Source organism: Balaenoptera ricei, chromosome X, assembly GCF_028023285.1.
Source record: "Balaenoptera ricei isolate mBalRic1 chromosome X, mBalRic1.hap2, whole genome shotgun sequence".
NCBI classification, from domain to species: Eukaryota; Metazoa; Chordata; class Mammalia; order Artiodactyla; family Balaenopteridae; genus Balaenoptera; species Balaenoptera ricei.
In genome coordinates, this window is record NC_082660.1 from 97,715,301 (window position 1) to 97,732,869 (window position 17,569).

The window sequence follows — 17,569 nt, forward strand, 5'->3', positions numbered from 1 at the left end:
CATTTACTAATGAAGTGTGATGTTGAAAGGGTGTGTGGAAAATTCCTGTGGTCTGGGAAGTGGGTGAGGTGGTTGTAAACAGAGGAGAAAACTGGAAAAGTGCTCCAAATGAAGAGTACTGTTTCTGGAAAGGATTCAGGGTTTCTCCAGTTGTGCTGTACCACTGAGTGTGCTGTAACACAGAGACCCACCTTAAACCCTTCCTTGACAAAGATGGTTACTTCAGGTTTTTGAGGCTTTCTGTTTTGTTTTGTTTTGTTTCTTAACAGAATTTAATTTGATAATGAATGTAAAAAAAACCCAACTACATTACAGGCAATTACTTGTTGCACAGCTTGGTTTCTGCAAATAGTGGAATACCTAGACTTCCTCTTGGATGTATTTGAAACCCTTCAGGGGCTCCACGAAGCCTGGGTTAAGTCCAGAATTTTTACCAAGGCTTCCAAGACCAGCATCTCTCAGCCCTGCCTGCCTCATCAACTTCAATCTTTGACAGTCTCCATGTGGCATCACTATTCCACAGTCTCTCAGCCCTCAGTGTTTTGGTACACGTTTCTCCTCGGCCTGGAACGTCCTTCCCCTGCCCAAATTGCCTAACTTTTATCCGTTAAGGCTAAGTCCTGCCATCATCTTTCTTCCCAAAGCCTTCTCTGTACCCTAGGCTGGCTTAGACAACCCTCTGCTGTTCTGCCCTAGCCCCCTGTGCAGACACTGACCATACTATATCAAAATGAACTCTCCTTCTCCTTATCTTCCCATTAGACTTGAAATTGCTTAAAATATGTTGCTAGCCCCAGGGCCTAGCACGGTGCCGGTCATATGATAGGCACTCAGTAAAGGATTGTTAAATTAATGTGTGCATGGACATATAAACCAGCTTTTGGACTTTAGTCAGTATGCCCATTCATTCAATAAACATTTGATGGCCCTGAGGGGACAACTTACTGCAGGGCACTATGATCAGAACTGTAGGAGATACAGAGATGAACACTACGTGGGCTGAGATGGGAATTCATTCCAATAGCAGAGAGATGACATGCCTGCAAATAACAAAAATCTAAAGTAAAAAGTGCCCAGTGCCATAAAGGAGATATAAATAAAGGACTATAGAGGCTTAGAAGAAGGAGCAAGTATTTCTTGGTGGGAAAATTGAGGAAGAAGGGTTCATAGAGAAGGTAGTATTTGTGGTAGGACTTATGCGCAAGTAGGACATGAATGAGCAAAGAACCTCCTGTGTATCATGTGGTTTATATTGGCTGAAAAGAGTAGATCTCATGAGGGAGTAATGAGCAGTGAGGAACAATTAGAAATGTAGAATGTGGCCATATTGGAGAGGGCCTTAAATGCCAGGCTGATGAATTTGTATTTGATTCCTGTCAGTTGGAGCGATCTGGGAAGCTGGTGGAAATTTCTGAGCAGCTTAGTGACATGGGCAGAGAAATCCTTTAAGATTAATCTGGCAATGGTGTATTTTAGTGTTTTCTTAGTAAATCATTATTAGGTAATTAATTGCTAAGCTAATAATTAGTTTTACTAAATAGGGTGGAAAAACTCCAAGGCCTGTAGCTCCTTGACCTTTTTGCACTAGTCCTTTCTCACTTGAAATGTAGATGAGGTAAGAAATCATATGACCAATTAGTTTTCAGAAATGAAAATTGAAATTGACAGAGGAAAGAAACACTATCAAGTCAGAAATGGCTCATAAAAATGCATAGACATATAAAGTGATATTTGCTTAGGAACCATGTCCAAAACATTGCCTACAGCTGTCTGGAAAAGTCCGGACACAGTATATGAATTATATTGTTAATATTTATTCCTTTGGGGGTAGTTTAGATCACTTCCAGTTAAAAATAACTATAGTGTTCTAACCTCAGACTGTCTACTCTTACTCTCCCCTATAAACAGTGGGTACTGAATTGCCAGTCTGCTTTATGGGATATTATATAACCAGAGCATCTGGTTTCTTACCACCTTAGGTCAGGCCTTCAACACTTCATGCCTGGATTATTACAACTTTCTCATTGGTCTCCCTCTCTCCAGTGCTTCAAATCTAGCTTTTATCCTAACAGCAAGGTATAGTGGGAAGAATACTGAATGGAGAGTAAGATTAACTCAGTTTGAATCCTGGTTATACTGTTCATTAACTATATAACCCTGGGCAAGTCATATCACCTGAGACTCAGTTCCTCAACTCTAAAATGAAAGTAATGATCCTTGCCCTGGCTATCCCAAGGGGCTGTCACAGGATCATGTGAAAGTGCTCTGAAAAGTGTTAATGGCTTTACTGAGACTTTGGACTATACTGCCTGGCTTTCCAGCCTCCACAATCCAGTATTCTCTGGAACCTATCCCTGTCTCTGACACACATGAGGTGTTCCTCTCATCTGGAATATTCTCCCCTCTTATCTCTGCTCATCCATATCCAAGCGATAATTTAGGGACCAGTCCAAATCCTACATCGTCCTTGAAATCTTCCCTGATGACTCCAATGCTGACTGACTTCCCCCTTTTCTGAATTTTGACAGCACTTAGTTATTATCAACACTTGCCTATATACATTACCTTATATTTTTAGCTCTTTCATTTACCTAAGGCTCATATTCTTAACTAGATTATGATTTTATGATGCCTTAGCTTGTTCATTTAACATTTAGTGAATGTTTATAAGGATGTTTCCTCTGTATTCCTCACAGAACCACGTACAGAACTTAATAAATAATTGCCGCCTCAATTACTTAGAAATTCACATACAGGCTCTCTTAAGAAAGAGACAAGTGAACCCATCTTCTCTTCCAAGCACTTGGAGTACCCCTTCTAACAACCCACCCCACCTCCACCTCCTACAGAATCATAGAAATGCCATTAGAATAGGACTGTGCAATAGAACTGTGATGATGGAACTATTCTACAGCTGTGCTGTCCAATATGGTAGCCACTAGCTGCATGTGGCTATTGAGTGCTTGAAATGTGGTTAAGGCAACTAACTGAATTTTTGGTTGTATTTAATTTGAATTAATTTAGTTGTAGATAGCTGCACGTGGCTAGTGGCTACTGTACTGGATAGCATAGGTCTAGACCAGTGCTAAGAATTGTTATCCAGCTCTTTATTTTCAAAATTCTTGGTTGTCCGAAAAGCAGGGCACTGGAAGGAAGAGAAATGAAGATGGGGGCAGGGCCTATTCACAGATGAGCAGAGGCTGGGAAGACCAGGACACTAAGTGGACCCAGGAGGAAGGGGATGAAGGTACATTTTAGGCTGAGTTTTGTTTTTCTGGATTCCTCCTGTTTTCCTAGGCTCTGCTAATCAACCTGCCATCTACCATGCCCGTCTACATGATCCCTATGCAGGTTGATTTTCCTCTTTGCTTTTTTTTTTTTTAACCTCTCATTCCTTTGTCAACCAAATCCATGACTCCAACAGGTTCTGGCTGGATCAAGATTATTATCCCTCTATCCCCAACTATGTTTTTCTGCTACCATTTCATCACCCACACTTGAAAACTGCAACTTATTTTTGACTCTCTCTCTTTCTTACTCTTCCCAGACCCATCCCACATGCAGTTGCTTGCCAAATCCTTTTGGTGTTCCCCCATACAGGAGTTTCCTCCCTTCCCCCATCCCACTTATATCTTATTTCCATTAAGGTTCAGCTCTGATGCCACCTTTTCAAGGTTGTTGAAGATCCATTCATTCCCAGATTAATCATTTGTTGCCTTCCACATCACCTTCCTTTCTTTTTTTTAAATTGAAGTATAGTCGATTTACAATATTCGTTTCAGGTGTGCAGCATTGTGATTCAGTATTTTTACAGATTATACTCTGTTAGAAGTTATTACAAGACAATAGCTATAATTCCCTGTGTTATACAGTATATCCTTGTTGCTTATCTATCTTATACATAGTAGTTTTTATCTCTTAATCCCATACCCCTAATTTGCCCTTCCCCCCTTCCCTCTCCCCTTTGGTAACCATTAATTTGTTTTCTATATCTGTAAGTCTGTTTCTGTTTTACATATATATTTGCTTGTATTATTTTTTATATTTCACATATAAGTGATATCATACAGTATTTGTATTTGTCTAATTTATTTCACTAAGTGTAATATTCTCTAGGTCCATCCATGTTGCTGCAAATGGCAGTATTTCGTTCTTTTTTATGACTGAGTAATATTCCATTGTATATATATATACCACATCTTCTTTATCCATTCATCTGTTGATGGGCACTTGGGTTGCTTCCATATCTTGGCTATTGTAAACAGTGTTGCTATGAACATTGGGGTGTATGTATCTTTTTGAATTAGTGTTTTCGTTTTTTCCAGGTGTATACCCAGGAGTAGAATTGCTGGATCATATGGTAGTTCTATTTTTAATTTATTGAGGAACCTCCATACTGTTCTCCATAGAGGCTGCATCAATTTACATTCCCACCAACAGTATACAAGTGTTCCCTTTTCTTCAAATCCTCTCCAACATTTATTATTTGTAGGCTTTCTGATGATAGCCTTTCAGGTGTGAGGTCATATCTCCTTGTTGCTTTGATTTGCATTTCTCTGATAACTAGTGATGTTGAGCATCTTTTCATGTGCCTGTTAGTCATCTGTATGTCTTCTTTGGAAAAATGTCAATTCAGGTCTTCTGCTCATTTTTTAATTGGGTTGTTTGTTTTTTTGATATTGAGTTATATGAGCTCTTTGTATATTTTGGATATTAGCCCCTTGTTGGTCATATCATTGGCAAATACTTTCTCCCATTCGTAGTTTATCTTTTCATTTTGTGGATGATTTACTTTGCTGTACAAAAGCGTTTAAGTTTAATTAGGTTCCATTTGTTTAGTTTTGCTTTTATTTCTTTTGCCTCAGGAGACAGACCCACAAAAATATTGCTAAAATTTATGTCAAAGAGCGTTCTACCTATGAGCTCTTCTAGGAGTTTTATGGTTTCAGGTCTTACATTTAGATCTTTAACCCATTTTGAGTTTATTTTTGTATATGATGTGAGGAAATGTTCTAATCTCATTGTTTTACATGTAGCCATCCAGTTTTCCCAGCACCACTTATCGAAGAGACTGTATTTTCTCCATTGTATATTCTTGCCTTCTTTGTTGTAGATTAATTGACCATAGGTGAGTGGGTTTATTTCTGAACTCTCTATTCTATTCTGTTTATCTATATGTTTGTTTTTGTGCCAGTACCATACTGTTTTGATTGCCGTAGCTTTGTAGTATAATTATGAAGTCAGGGAGTATGATACCTCCAGATTTGTTCATTTTTCTCAAGATTGCTTTGGCAAGTCATGGTCTTTTGTGGTTCCATATGAATTTTATTTGTTCCAGTTCTGTGAAAAAAAATGTCATGGGTATTTTGATAGGAATTGCATTAAACCTATAGATTGCTTTGGGTAGGATGGCCATTTTAACAAATATTAATTCTTCCAATCTAAGAGCACAGTGTATCTTTCCATTTCTTTGTATCATCTTCAGTTTCTTTCAGAGTATAGGTCTTTCACCTCCTTGGTTAAGTTTATTTGTAGATATTTTATTCTTTTTAATGCAATTTTAAAGGGAGTTTTTTTTTTTTACTTTCTCTTTCTGATAGTTCATTATTAGTGTACAGAAAAGCAACAGATTTCTACGTATTAATCTTGTATCCTGCAACTTTGCCAAATTCATTTATTAGTTCTAATAGTTTTGGGTGGAGACTTTAGGGTTTTCTGTATAAAGTAGCATGTCATCTGCAAATAGTGACAGTTTTACTTCTTCCCATCCAATTTGGATACTTTTGTTTCTTTTTCTTGTCTGATTGCTGTGGCTAGGACTTCCAATACTATGTTAAATAGTGGAGAGAATGGGCATTTGTGTCTTGTTCCTGAATTTAGAGAAAAGGCTTTTAGCTTTTTACTGTTGAATATGATGTTAGCTGTGGGTTTGTCATAAATGGCCTTTATTGCATTGAGATATGTTCCTGCTATACCTAATTTGATGAGTTTTTATCATGAGTGGATGTTGAACTTTGTCAAATGCTTTTTCTGCATCTATTGAGATAATCATGTGATTTTTGTTCTTCCTTTTGTTAATATGGTGTATCACATTGATTGATTTGCAAATTTGAACTATCTTTGTGTCCCTGGAATAAATCCAACTTGAATAAATCCAACTTGATTATGGTATATGATCCTTTTTATATATTGTTGGATTCAGTTTGCTAATAGTTTATTGAGGATTTTTGCATGTACATTCATCAAAGATGTAATTTTCTTTTTTTGTAGCGTCTTTTTGTGGTTTTGGTATTGGGGTAATGGTGGCATTGTAGAAAGAATTTGGGAGTATTCCATCCTCTTAACTTTTTGGAATAGGTTGAGAAGGAGAGGTATCAGTTCTTCTTTATATGTTTGGTAGAATTTCCCCATGAAGCCATCCAGTCCTGGAGTTTTGTTTGCTGGTAGTGTTTTTTTTTTTTTTTTTTTTTTTTTTAACAATCATTTTTTAAATTTATTTATTTATTTATTTATGGCTGTGTTGGGTCTTCGTCTCTGTGCGAGGGCCTTCTCCAGTTGCGGCAAGCGGGGGCCACTCTTCATCGCGGTGCGCAGGCCTCTCATTATCGCGGCCTCTCTTGTTGCGGAGCACAGGCTCCAGACGCGCAGGCTCAGTAGTTGTGGCTCACGGGCCCAGCTGCTCCGCGGCATGTGGGATCCTCCCAGACCAGGGCTCGAACCCGTGTCCCCTGCATTGGCAGGCAGATTCTCAACCACTGCGCCACCAGGGAAGCCCAGTGTTTTTTTTTTTAAATTACAAATTCAATTTCGCTACTAGTGATCAGTGGATTCAAATTGTCTGTTTCTTCTTGATTCAGTGTTAGCAGGTTGTATGTTTTTTGAAATTGGTCCATTTATTCTAGGTTGTCAATTTGTTGGCATATAACTATTCATAGTATTCTCTTATGATTTTTTGTATCTCTGTGGTATGGATGTCATTTCTCCTCTTTCCTTTCATATTTATTTGGGTCCTCTCTCTTCTTGGTGAGCCTGGCTGAAGGTTGATCAATTTTGTTTATATTTTCAAAAAAGCAGTTCTTGGTTTCATAGATCTTTTCTATTGTTTTTTTATCTCTATTTTATTTATTTCCTCTCTGGTCTTTATTATTTCCTTCATTCTGCTGACTTGGGCTTTGTTCTTTTTTTTTAACATCTTTATTGGAGTATAATTGCTTTACAATGGTGTGTTAGTTTCTGCTGTATTGTTTGTTCTTTTTCTAATTCCTTTAGGTGGCATGATAGGTTGTTTATTTGAGATTTTTCTTGTTTCTTGAGGAAGGCCTGTATTGCTATAAACTTCCTTCTTTGAACTGCTTCTGCTACATCCCATAGATTTTGGAATGTTGTTTTTCCATTTTCATTTGTCTCAAGGTATTTTCTGTTTTCCTCTTTGATTTCTTCATTGACCTGTTGGGTTTTTAGTAGCATGTCATTTAGTTTCCATGTGTTTGTGATCTCCCCATTTTTCTTCCTGCCATTGATTTCTAGTTTCATACTGTTGTGGTCAGAAAAAATGCTTGATATAATTTCTATCCTCTTAAGTTTGTTGAGACTTGTTTTGAGGCCTAGCATGTGATCTATCCTGGAGAACATTCTATGTGCACTTGAAAAGAATGTGTATTGCTGTTTTTCATTGTAATGTCCTGTAGATATCTATTAAGTCCAACTGGACTATTTTGTCATTTAAGACCACTGTTGCCTTATTGATTTTCTGCCTGGATGATCTGTCCATTGATGTGAGGTGGTAAAGTCCCCTACTATTATTTATTATTGTCAATATCTCCTTTTATGTCTGTTAGTATTTGCTTTATATATTTAGGTGCTCCTGTATTGGGTACATATATGTTAACAAATGTAATATCCTCTTCTTGTATTGATCCCTTTATTATTATATAATATGCTTCTTTGTCTTTTGTTATAGCTTTTGTTTTAAAGTCTATTTTGTCTGATATGAGTATTGCTACCCCCGCTTTCTTCACATGTTTCTGGTTGCATGAAACATCTTTTTCCATCCCCTCACTTTTATTCTATGTGTCTTTATCCCTGAGGTGAGTCTTTTGTAGGCAGCATACTGAAGGGTCTTGCTTTTTATCTAATCAGCCACCCTATGTCTTTTGATCAGAGCATGTAGTCCATTGACATTTAAAGTAATTATTGATAAGTATGTACTTGTTGCTATTTTATTACTTGTTTTCCACTTGTTTTTGTAGTTATTCTCTTTTCATTTCTTCTTCTTTTTGCTTCTTCCCTTGTGGTTTGAGGATTTTCGTTAGCAGTATGCGTGTGTTCCTTTCTTTTTAGTTTTTGTGTATTTATTGTAGGTTTTTGATTTGTAGTTACCATGAGGTTCATATATGCTGACCTATAATTATATCTACTTGTTTTAAAGTAGTAGTCATTTAAGTTCAAACACATTCTAAAAGATCTACATTTTTTACTTCCCTGTCCTACATTTTGTGTTTTTTGATGTCATATTTTACATCTTCAATCTTATCCCTTTACTGTTTATTGTAGTTATAGTTGCTTTTACAATTTTTTGTTTTTTAATCTACATACTGGCATATTTAAGTGTTTGATCCTCAATCCTTACTACATATTTGCCTTTCCTAGTGGGATTTTCCCTTTCCTATAGATTCTTACTTCTCTTCCATTTAGAGAAGACCCTTCAGATTTCTTTTACGGTAGGTTTAGTATTGATGAACTCTTTTAGTTTTTGCATATCTGAGAAGTTCTTTATGTCTCCTTCTAAATGATAATCTTGCTGGGTAGAGTATCCTAGGTTGCAGGTTTTTCCCTTTCAGCACTTTGAATATATTATGTCACTCCCTTCTGGCCTGCAAGGTTTCTGCAAAGAAATCAGCTGATAGCCTTATGGGGGTTCCCTTGCATATGACTCTTTGTTTTCCTCTTGCTGCCTTTAGAATTCTCTCTTTATCTATAACTTTTGCCATTTTAATTATGATATGTCTTGGTGTGGGTCTATTTGGGTTCATCTTGTTTGGGACCCTCTGTGATTCCTGTACCTGGATATCTGTTTCCTTCTTCAGGTTTGGGGAGTTTTCAGGCATAATTTCTTCAAGTACATTTTTGATCCCCTTTTGTCTCTCTTCTCCTTCTGGAACCCATATAATGCAAATGTTTGGATGCTTAATGTTGTCCCAGAGATCTCTTCAATTGCTTTAATTTTTAAAAATTTGTTTTTCTTTCTGCTGTTCTGATTGTGTGGTTTCCATTATTCTGTCTTCTAGATCACTTATGTGTTCCTCTGTATTACTTTGTCTGCTATTCATTCCTTCTAGTGTGTTTTTTATTTCAGCTGTTAAATTATTCATTTCTGATTGGGGTTTTTTTATATTTTCTAGTTCCTTGTTGAAATGGTCACTGTTTAGATCAATTCTTTTCCCTAATTCAGTTAACATTTTTATTACCAATGTTTTGAATTCTTTATGTGGTAAATCGTTTATTTCTGTTTCATTATTTATTTTTCAGGGGCTTTCTCTTGCTCTTTCAATTAAGAGTAGTTATTCTGCCTTTTCATTTTGCTTAACTTTCTTGCCTCTGTGATTTAGGTGAAACAGTTATCTATTGCAGTCCTGAAGGTGTATTTTTCTGTGGGACCATCTCTATACAGACTGTGTGTGCCAGATGCCATTGGTGGGAGAGCTGGATTTGATGTGAATGCAAGTCACATCTTTCCTCAGGGTGTGCTGGCAGCTATCACCTTCGTAGCTGGTGTGGCTGGAGATGTAAGGGCTAGAGCTGGAGGTGGGTGTGAGGTGGGGCTTCCTCTCTGCTCAGTGGCTGTCACCACCCTCTCAGGGGTGGGGCCTGAGCTAACTCTGTTCCCTTTAAGTGTGTGTTTTTCCCTCTCCCCACACCAGGACCTTTGCCCCAGAGGAGGGGAGTGCTGAAGCAAGCGGGGCCCGGGTGCTGACAGAGGTCTAATGCACTGCCTGTATAGGTGTCTGTGGCTCCACACAGACATAGCCTCAGGTGCAGATGCCCTTTGTTCCTCACAGCCTCTGCCACCCCTGCCCTGTTGTGGAACTGCCCTACAGGAAAGACGGTGCCTGTGTGGACTCTCCATGTATATTGGGAGGTTAGCTGTGGTGCAGCAGCCACTGTCAGAGATCTGGGGGGCTTCTGAGGCACTGCTTGAGTAAGAGCTAAGAGTAGCTCCACTCTGGGACTGGGTCACCTCTGTGTCCCATAGTCGAGTCTTCTCCTCTGTCATGGGCACCGCAGATCCAGTTCAGTGCTATGGCATAGGTTGAGCGGGGCTAGAGTATTCACTGAGCTTGGGCTGGCAGGCACGGCAAGGCAGTCACGGGGCAGTTCCCCTTTGTCTCTCACAGCTGATCACTGTCCCCAGCCTCAGCTGCTCCCACCCTGTTGTGGAACTGCTCTGCAGGGCAGGCGGGGCCCTTGTGGTCACTCTGTGTGTATTGGGGTGGGGGAGTGAGCAGTGGTAGGGTGGCTGCCATCAGAGATCTGGGCGGCTGCTGGGACGCTGCTTGAGTAAGTGTCAACAATGGCCACTGCTGCCCCACCCAGGCTCCACCCCACGACTCAGTCATCTCTGCATCCCATGGTCAAGTCTTTTCTCTGGTCGTGGCTACCCCAGATCCAAGTGGCATGCTGTGGCATGGAATGAGTGGGATGGAAGCATTGCTCGGTTCTTTGGGCTGAGGTGCATGGCTAGCTGGTCATGGGAAACCCAGCCACCTCAGAGCAGATCTCTCTCTGCCCTGCCTCGCGGACAGCCAACGTGCATGCACTCCTCACAAGTGGAGTCCAGTCTTGTTTGTCTAGCTGTCCTCCAACCAGCCGAGGGGGCTTGTCTCCTCCACAAAGAACCCCAGCTCTGGGACACCCAGTCTGTGGCTCAACCTGATCACTCCCCAGGGTGGGTGTCTACCCATGCGACCTCCCTTTTCCTCTGATTCCCCTCCCAGGGGCACAGGTCTCAACCTGATCACTTTTCCTCCCTTCCTACTGGATTATGTGTGGATCGTTCTTACAATCTTCGTTGTACAGGAGTGCTTCTGCCAGTTTCCAGTTTTTTAAAAAATTAATTAATTTATTTATTTATTTTTGGCTGCGTTGGGTCTTTGTTTCTGCGTGGGGGCTATCTCTAGTTGTGGCAAGAGGGGGCTACTCTTTGTTGTGTTGCATGGGCTTCTCGTTGTGGTGGCTTCTCTTGCGGAGCATGGGCTCTAGGGGCGCGGGCTTCAGTAGTTGTGGCGCACGGGCTCTAGAGTGCAGGCTTAGTAGTCGTGGTGCAGGGGCTTAGTTGCTTCTCAGCATGTGGGATCTTCCCGGACCAGGGCTCGAACCCGTGTCCTCTGCATTGGCAGACGGACTCTTTTCTTTTTTATTTTAATTAATTAATTTATTTTTAATTTTTGGCTGCGTCGGGTCTTCGTTGCTGCATGCAGGCTTTCTCTGGTTGCCATGAGCAGGGGCTACTCTTCCTTGCAGTGCATGGGCTTCTCATTGCGGTGGCTTCTCGTTGCAGAGCATGGGCTCTTGGCGCACAGGCTTCAGTAGTTGTGGCACACGGGCTTCAGTAGTTGTGGCTCGCGGGCTCTAGAGCGCAGGCTCAGTAGTTGTGGTGCACAGGCTTAGTTGCTCCGTGGCATGTGGGATCTTCCCGGACCAGGGCTCGAACCCGTGTCCCCTGCATTGGCAAGTGGATTCTTAACCACTGCGCCGCCAGGGAAGTCCCTCCAGTTAGTTTTAGTGAGAATTGTTCCACATGTAGATGTATTTTTGATGCTTTCGTGGGGGGAGGTGGGCTCCATGTCTTCTTACTCCACCATCTTGATCTCTTCTCTCTCACTTTCCTTTCTTATAGGATTTATTGTTGTTAGTTGTTTCCAGACCTATCCTCTCTACTAGATTAAAAGCTTTTGGAGGATGGAGGCTACATCTCAGTGATGTCTTATCCTCTGTGCTTAGCACATAGTAGGTACTCTGTAAAAATTTATGGAATGAGTATATTAATGTATATTCAGCCCTTACCATACCTGTCTGATGTGAACATTTTCTTATGCTTTTGAAGCTGTGACCTGACAGTATGTTAAATGTGTATGTATTAAACTAGTGAATATAACAAAAAGGAAACAGACTGACAGATATAGAGAACAAGCTAGTGGCTACTAGTAGGGAAGGGCAAGATAAGGGTCGGGGATTAAGAGGCACACACTACTATGTATAAAATATAAGCTACAAGTACATATAATACAAAACAGGGAACATAGCCAACATTTTATAATAACTATAAATGGAATATAACCTTTAAAAATTGTGAATCACTGTGTTGTACACCTGAAACTTAAATAATATTGTACGTTAACTATACCTCAATTTTTTAAAAATTCAAAAAATGTATTGCTGAGAAGGCAGTTTTGGAAGCAGCAGTATCCTGGAGTGCTTTTAGAATAGGGTGATCTACAAGGAAGATACGCTGTGGTGTCTCAGGCTTTTTCTGGCCCTGAGATTCTGTGACCTTTTGATTTCATTTTAGAGTGATTGTATTGTTTGTGGGGCACAAACCCCACAGAATCTGGGAGCCTTGATGTACAAGGTTTGTTAAACCCTATCAGAATTTCTGTTGTTTAAAATAATTTTTTTCTTCATTTACTTGCAGTTTTACAAAATAATCCTTAGAAATATAGCCAATCACTGGAAAGCAAATTATTAAAGTAAGTTATCAGCAAAAATGGAACAGTGAGGACTTCTGAAAATTCTACCCATAATAGAAATGACAAGAAATGGCAAAAATGATCAGAATCAACTTTTGCAGCACTCTGGAAATTAACCAAAGGCTTGCACCAATCTGGGGAGTATTTATTCATGAAAAAAGGCTGCATTTTTGTAAGAATAGTAAGCTTTGTGGCGTTTTCACTTGCGCTATGCCCATCCTTTGCTCTCCAGCTCTGCAGTAGCCTTGAGAATCCACAGCCTGCAACCGTAGGGAAAGCCAGCAACCTGGTAGCCCCTGGAGGACGCAGAACACGGTTGGAGCTCCTGTAAAGCCTCATTTCTAGAGAATTGTCATTATTTGATCTGTCTGACGATTCCCCGGCAGACCCCACTTAGAAGACTTGTATTTATTTGTCCTGACTTGGAGGTACAGAAAGCCTTCCCTGCCGGGGCTTTTTTGGAAAATTATTAGAGGCAATTAACTTCACAGCTGTTTGAGGAGTAGATAACCAAAAGGTTTAAAAGGTAAAGCTGAGGAATAATATATCCATTGGGGCTTTGAAAAGTTCAGGCATATTCCTGGGAATCTAGAGGACCACATGCATGTTCAGGGTTATGTGCATTCCTAAGGCTGTGTGCATGCTCAGGAAAGACCTGAGAAGGCCCTCAGCTCTCACTCTGGCTAACCTCGAGCTCTGTACAAGCAGAAAGGGAAAACTAAGGCAGAGTTAATCAACTGCCTGGCTGACTGTTGAAGGCATGCCCCAACATGTACACAGAGCCACTTGGCCAAGACTGGGAGACTTTTTGGTTCCAGGAGTTTATGGAAACCTTTTTATCAATTATTAGTTGACTACTAAGCTAACCCAGCAGAGACTTTGGTGCAATAATTATTAAAGTAGAATGGAACAGAGTGAAGCCTGTTGTCCATCGGACCTTGTAGAAGCTAATTCTTGGTCCACCAAGCTGCAGTATTTGTAGCTCTGCCTGTACAGTTCTATGTCTTTAAACAGGCTGAAAGGGCAAGGAACTCATATGGGGCTGATGTCTTGTTTGTTAATTTTAAGGCAAGACAAAAGTAGTTTTTGAAAATTTTTTTCAAAAGGATTGCCATTAGTGAGAAGTGATTTGTTTGGAAATGCCATTTCACTTCTGCACCTCAACCACATCCCAGCTGGCTTCTTCATCTTTTGGAGGTCTTCTTGTGGAAGACCAATTCCCCTCTCCTCCCCAGACTCCCATTTATATACTCTCCCCGTGTTACTGCTCTTTGCTTCCGTTAATCTCATCTTCTGTTCTGGCTTTCATTTGTTTCATCCATGTAGCTTTCAACTCAGGCTGGCTATGGCCTGACACACTGCATTCTGGGAGTCTATTTTCTAAGAGGAGAATCAGGAAGAATAGAGACTGCAATGCCCTTTTTGCTGGCCTTGGGGGTGGTGTGGAAGAGCAAGAGGAAAATTCTTTGGCTACCATTTTGGTCAGAGCCATCTCAGATGAAGCAGTGCAGTTCTCACAGGCTTTAAGGGGCTGTACTAATTTGACCAGATAGCTGGGCAATGACTCACTGAAACAAGGTTGGCGATAGAAAAATGTTTTTCTTTTTCAGCCAGTACTAAAAAAAGACCCAAGGCTTATATGCATACATGCTGTACATTCATCCAATGCCACCCTTCCTCATCCCTACCAGGGGAATGCCAGAGAGGTTGCCCCTTTCCCACACTCCTCTCAAGCTACTTATTTCCTGACTTCTTTTTTCTCTTTTCTATGCTACACTGGATGTTCGTTTTAAGCTGATTTCTCTTGCCTGTGAGGGGTGGAGAGTAGGGTGGGGAGGTACACAGTGTGATTTATGCCACCTCAGTCCAACACCTCCTGGGGATGGCCTGACCTGGATGATCATTTTTAGCCTGCTGTTTCCTGGGCATGGGCCAGGGGCTGAGGCCAGCGGCAGAAAGGCTAAGACGGCACAAGCTCCCTGGCAGATTTGGCAGTGATGAGTTTTCACTGGGGAATGAAATGGCTGTCTCATTTCTAACTTCTTTAGGTTTGAAATACTGCCAAGGCTGTAACCCTAATGATTAAAACATCTTGAGGAGAAAGGCTACCTAAATCCCTGAAAGACTGGACTTCTGTAATGTGTTTCAAGAAAGGCAGTATCCCTGGGTAGCTGTGTTTCTAAAATTTTAACTTCAAACAAATTATAACTTCAATTTATACAAATTATACAAAGTATAACATCAGCCTTCAACCACGTAACCTGTTTTCATGATCAGATAAGACTCATTTATACTTAAGAACATTTATTTCTGTGAAAACAGCATGCCTTAGAAAACAAAGCCAAAAGAAAGCAATTTGTCCTTTCAAGTGAGCTTAAACACATCCCACAATGCCATTTTTTATAGGAAACTATTCCCCTGGCGCTCTTAGGGACTGGTCTGGGAGAGTCCCTGCAGCTACTTGTATCTGCACAAAATGGCCCCTACTCTGTCTGAGCTCCCCTCCCCATAGGGGCTGGGAACCTCCAAGAGCTGAGAAGAGAAGGTGTGTGTTGGGTTGTCTCAGCTTTGAACTTGAAATATGATTTGTCAGTGAAATAACACCATAAACTACGAAATATACTAGCAATTTGATTTTTCTGATTACAGGTTAAGATAGATTTTTGTGGGCTGGCTTGGAAACTTATTTACCTACAATACCTACAATATTCTTTCTCTCAGAAAATTACTTAAAGGGAACTTTTGCAATAAGACCCCTTCATAAATCAGTCTCGACTCTTTTAGCAGAACCTTTCTCCACAGGTGGTACAAAAGTGGATATTAACATATCTCGCATTACATGGCCATAAGTTCTAAGACTGTGGCCTGTGAACTTATGAGATTTAATTGTATTTTGTTCGGTTGCTTTCTCTTGAGAGAGAGTCACTTGTGAATCCCAAGAACAAGTTATATTTATCGGCAGCTTCAAGATTCTTCTTTGCAGAAGTTATAAGTGAATAAAATGGTAAATGAAAGTACTGTTAAAACATCTGGTCTTCCAGCTAAAATATTACGTTTTCACAGTTGTATAGTCTTTCAGGCTTATCATAACCCCCTTCTAAGCCACTGGCCGCTAGAAACCTCACAATATTCCCTGTGATGTGGACAGGGGTTAGGTATGCAGGTATGATTGCGCCACCTGCTACAGTCACACTAGGAGAAGCTGGAAAGTGACTATTTACAAAGAAAGCCCCATTGGAAAAAAAAAAAAAGGTTTGACATAGCTGTGACCAAAAAATTATTCAGAGATGGTGCCAAATGGGACCATGAGAAAGGAAAGGTCAAAATAGGTGGTCAAGAGGAAATCCCTCTACTAAAGGATTTTCAGGCCTTGTGAGTGTCTTTGTTCCTCAAGCAAAAGGATTTGCTTCCATTCAATTCTAGCCAGCGACCTTTTACCTTCAGGACAAAGGTAATAATCAGTAAACCACGGAAGCAAGCCCTCTGTATTAAATTTTGCCTAAGTTTCTTTCTTTTTCTTTTAGTTTTATCCAAGTATGAAAACCAGATTACTATTTTCGCTGACTACCTAGAAGAATTTCCAGATACAGATGAGCTGGTATGGATCTTGGGGAAACAGCATCTTCTTAAAACCGGTAAGGTTTGGTAGCATTGGTCTGTGAGAACCCAGATGAGGTGGGTGCCCAAGGTTAAGGTCCTATCCTGTTTTCCTCCTTGGGTTGATAAGGGTTAATGCTACTCCTAGGCGGATTTACCTGACAACCAGAGGAGTTTAAGCCTCGGGCCCCTTGCTTGCATGCAAGGTCCCTTCTAAGGCCCTGAGGGGCCCCTAGCAGTGTGTTCACATGGTCATTGGTATTTGTACGATTTGAAAAAGTCATATATTTTTGTTCTTTTCCTTAAAGGAGAACCCCCAGATTCTATAAGCCTCGGGTTTCAAAAAACATGGACCTGCTCCTGGTATCACTAACCGGTATCTAGTCTTTGATGACTGGGCTACAAACTTCTCATTCCTCTCATGTCCTTTTCTATCTAGATGAAAAACACTGCCACCCAGGGGACTTCTAAACAGCCCATGGCTGTCAGAAACAATATCAGACACTGAGAAGCCTTACAGTTTTAGAGCTTTTGCTGACTGCAGCACTGTCTCAGTTTATTCTGATTTTGTACAGAACTTTTACCCACTGCAGCTAGATGGAAAGGAGGCTTGGATTTTTCTTCCTTACCCTTACGCTCTTATAGATTGGGAAAGACCTTTTCACCTGAAACTGCTAACAACCCAGCACATAGATAAAGCCTGAACTTGGAGAGAGGCAGCTCTGATTTTTGTGTCTGAGGAGAGATCCTCTTTGGAGGCCCTAGCATGGAGGGAGGGACAGGAAGAAGCTGACCAAAACGCAGGAGGGGGGACTCCCCTGGCGGCGCAGTGGTTAAGACTCTGCGCTGCCAATGCAGGGGGCGTGGGTTCGATCCCTGACTGGGGGACTAGGATCCCACGTGCCACGCGGCATGGCCAAAAAATTTAAAAATTTAAAAAAAAAACGGCGGGAGAGGAAGTTAACATCTCTTAACTCCATCTGAGTCTGGCTTCATCCTTTTGATTGGAGAATCCTGAATAGTAGAGAGCACCTAGCGCTAGCGATTAGGAGACCTTTTGTATTCAGGCTCTTCTACCTTGGATAATTCACTTTCTCTTTCCAGATCTTAACTCCTTTCACCAGTAATTAACTGGAGGGGGACTGGAGATGATCTCTTCTAGTTCAGCATTCCATGACAACAGGGATCCCCAAGTTGCCAAATATGCCCATTTTCTTTTTTTTAAC

General features: G+C 40.7%; 1 protein-coding gene across 4 annotated transcripts in view; it reads left to right on the plus strand.

Moving 5' to 3' along the window:
* The window catches only part of ATG4A (autophagy related 4A cysteine peptidase), a 70,268-nt gene that overhangs the window by 24,732 nt on the left and 27,967 nt on the right, over positions 1-17,569 (plus strand). For all 4 annotated transcript variants that reach the window (XM_059911609.1, XM_059911608.1, XM_059911606.1 and 1 more), the window contains exon 2: positions 16,271-16,381. In XM_059911609.1, the coding sequence (XP_059767592.1) occupies positions 16,271-16,381 (111 nt within the window). The remainder of the gene's footprint in view (positions 1-16,270; positions 16,382-17,569) is intronic.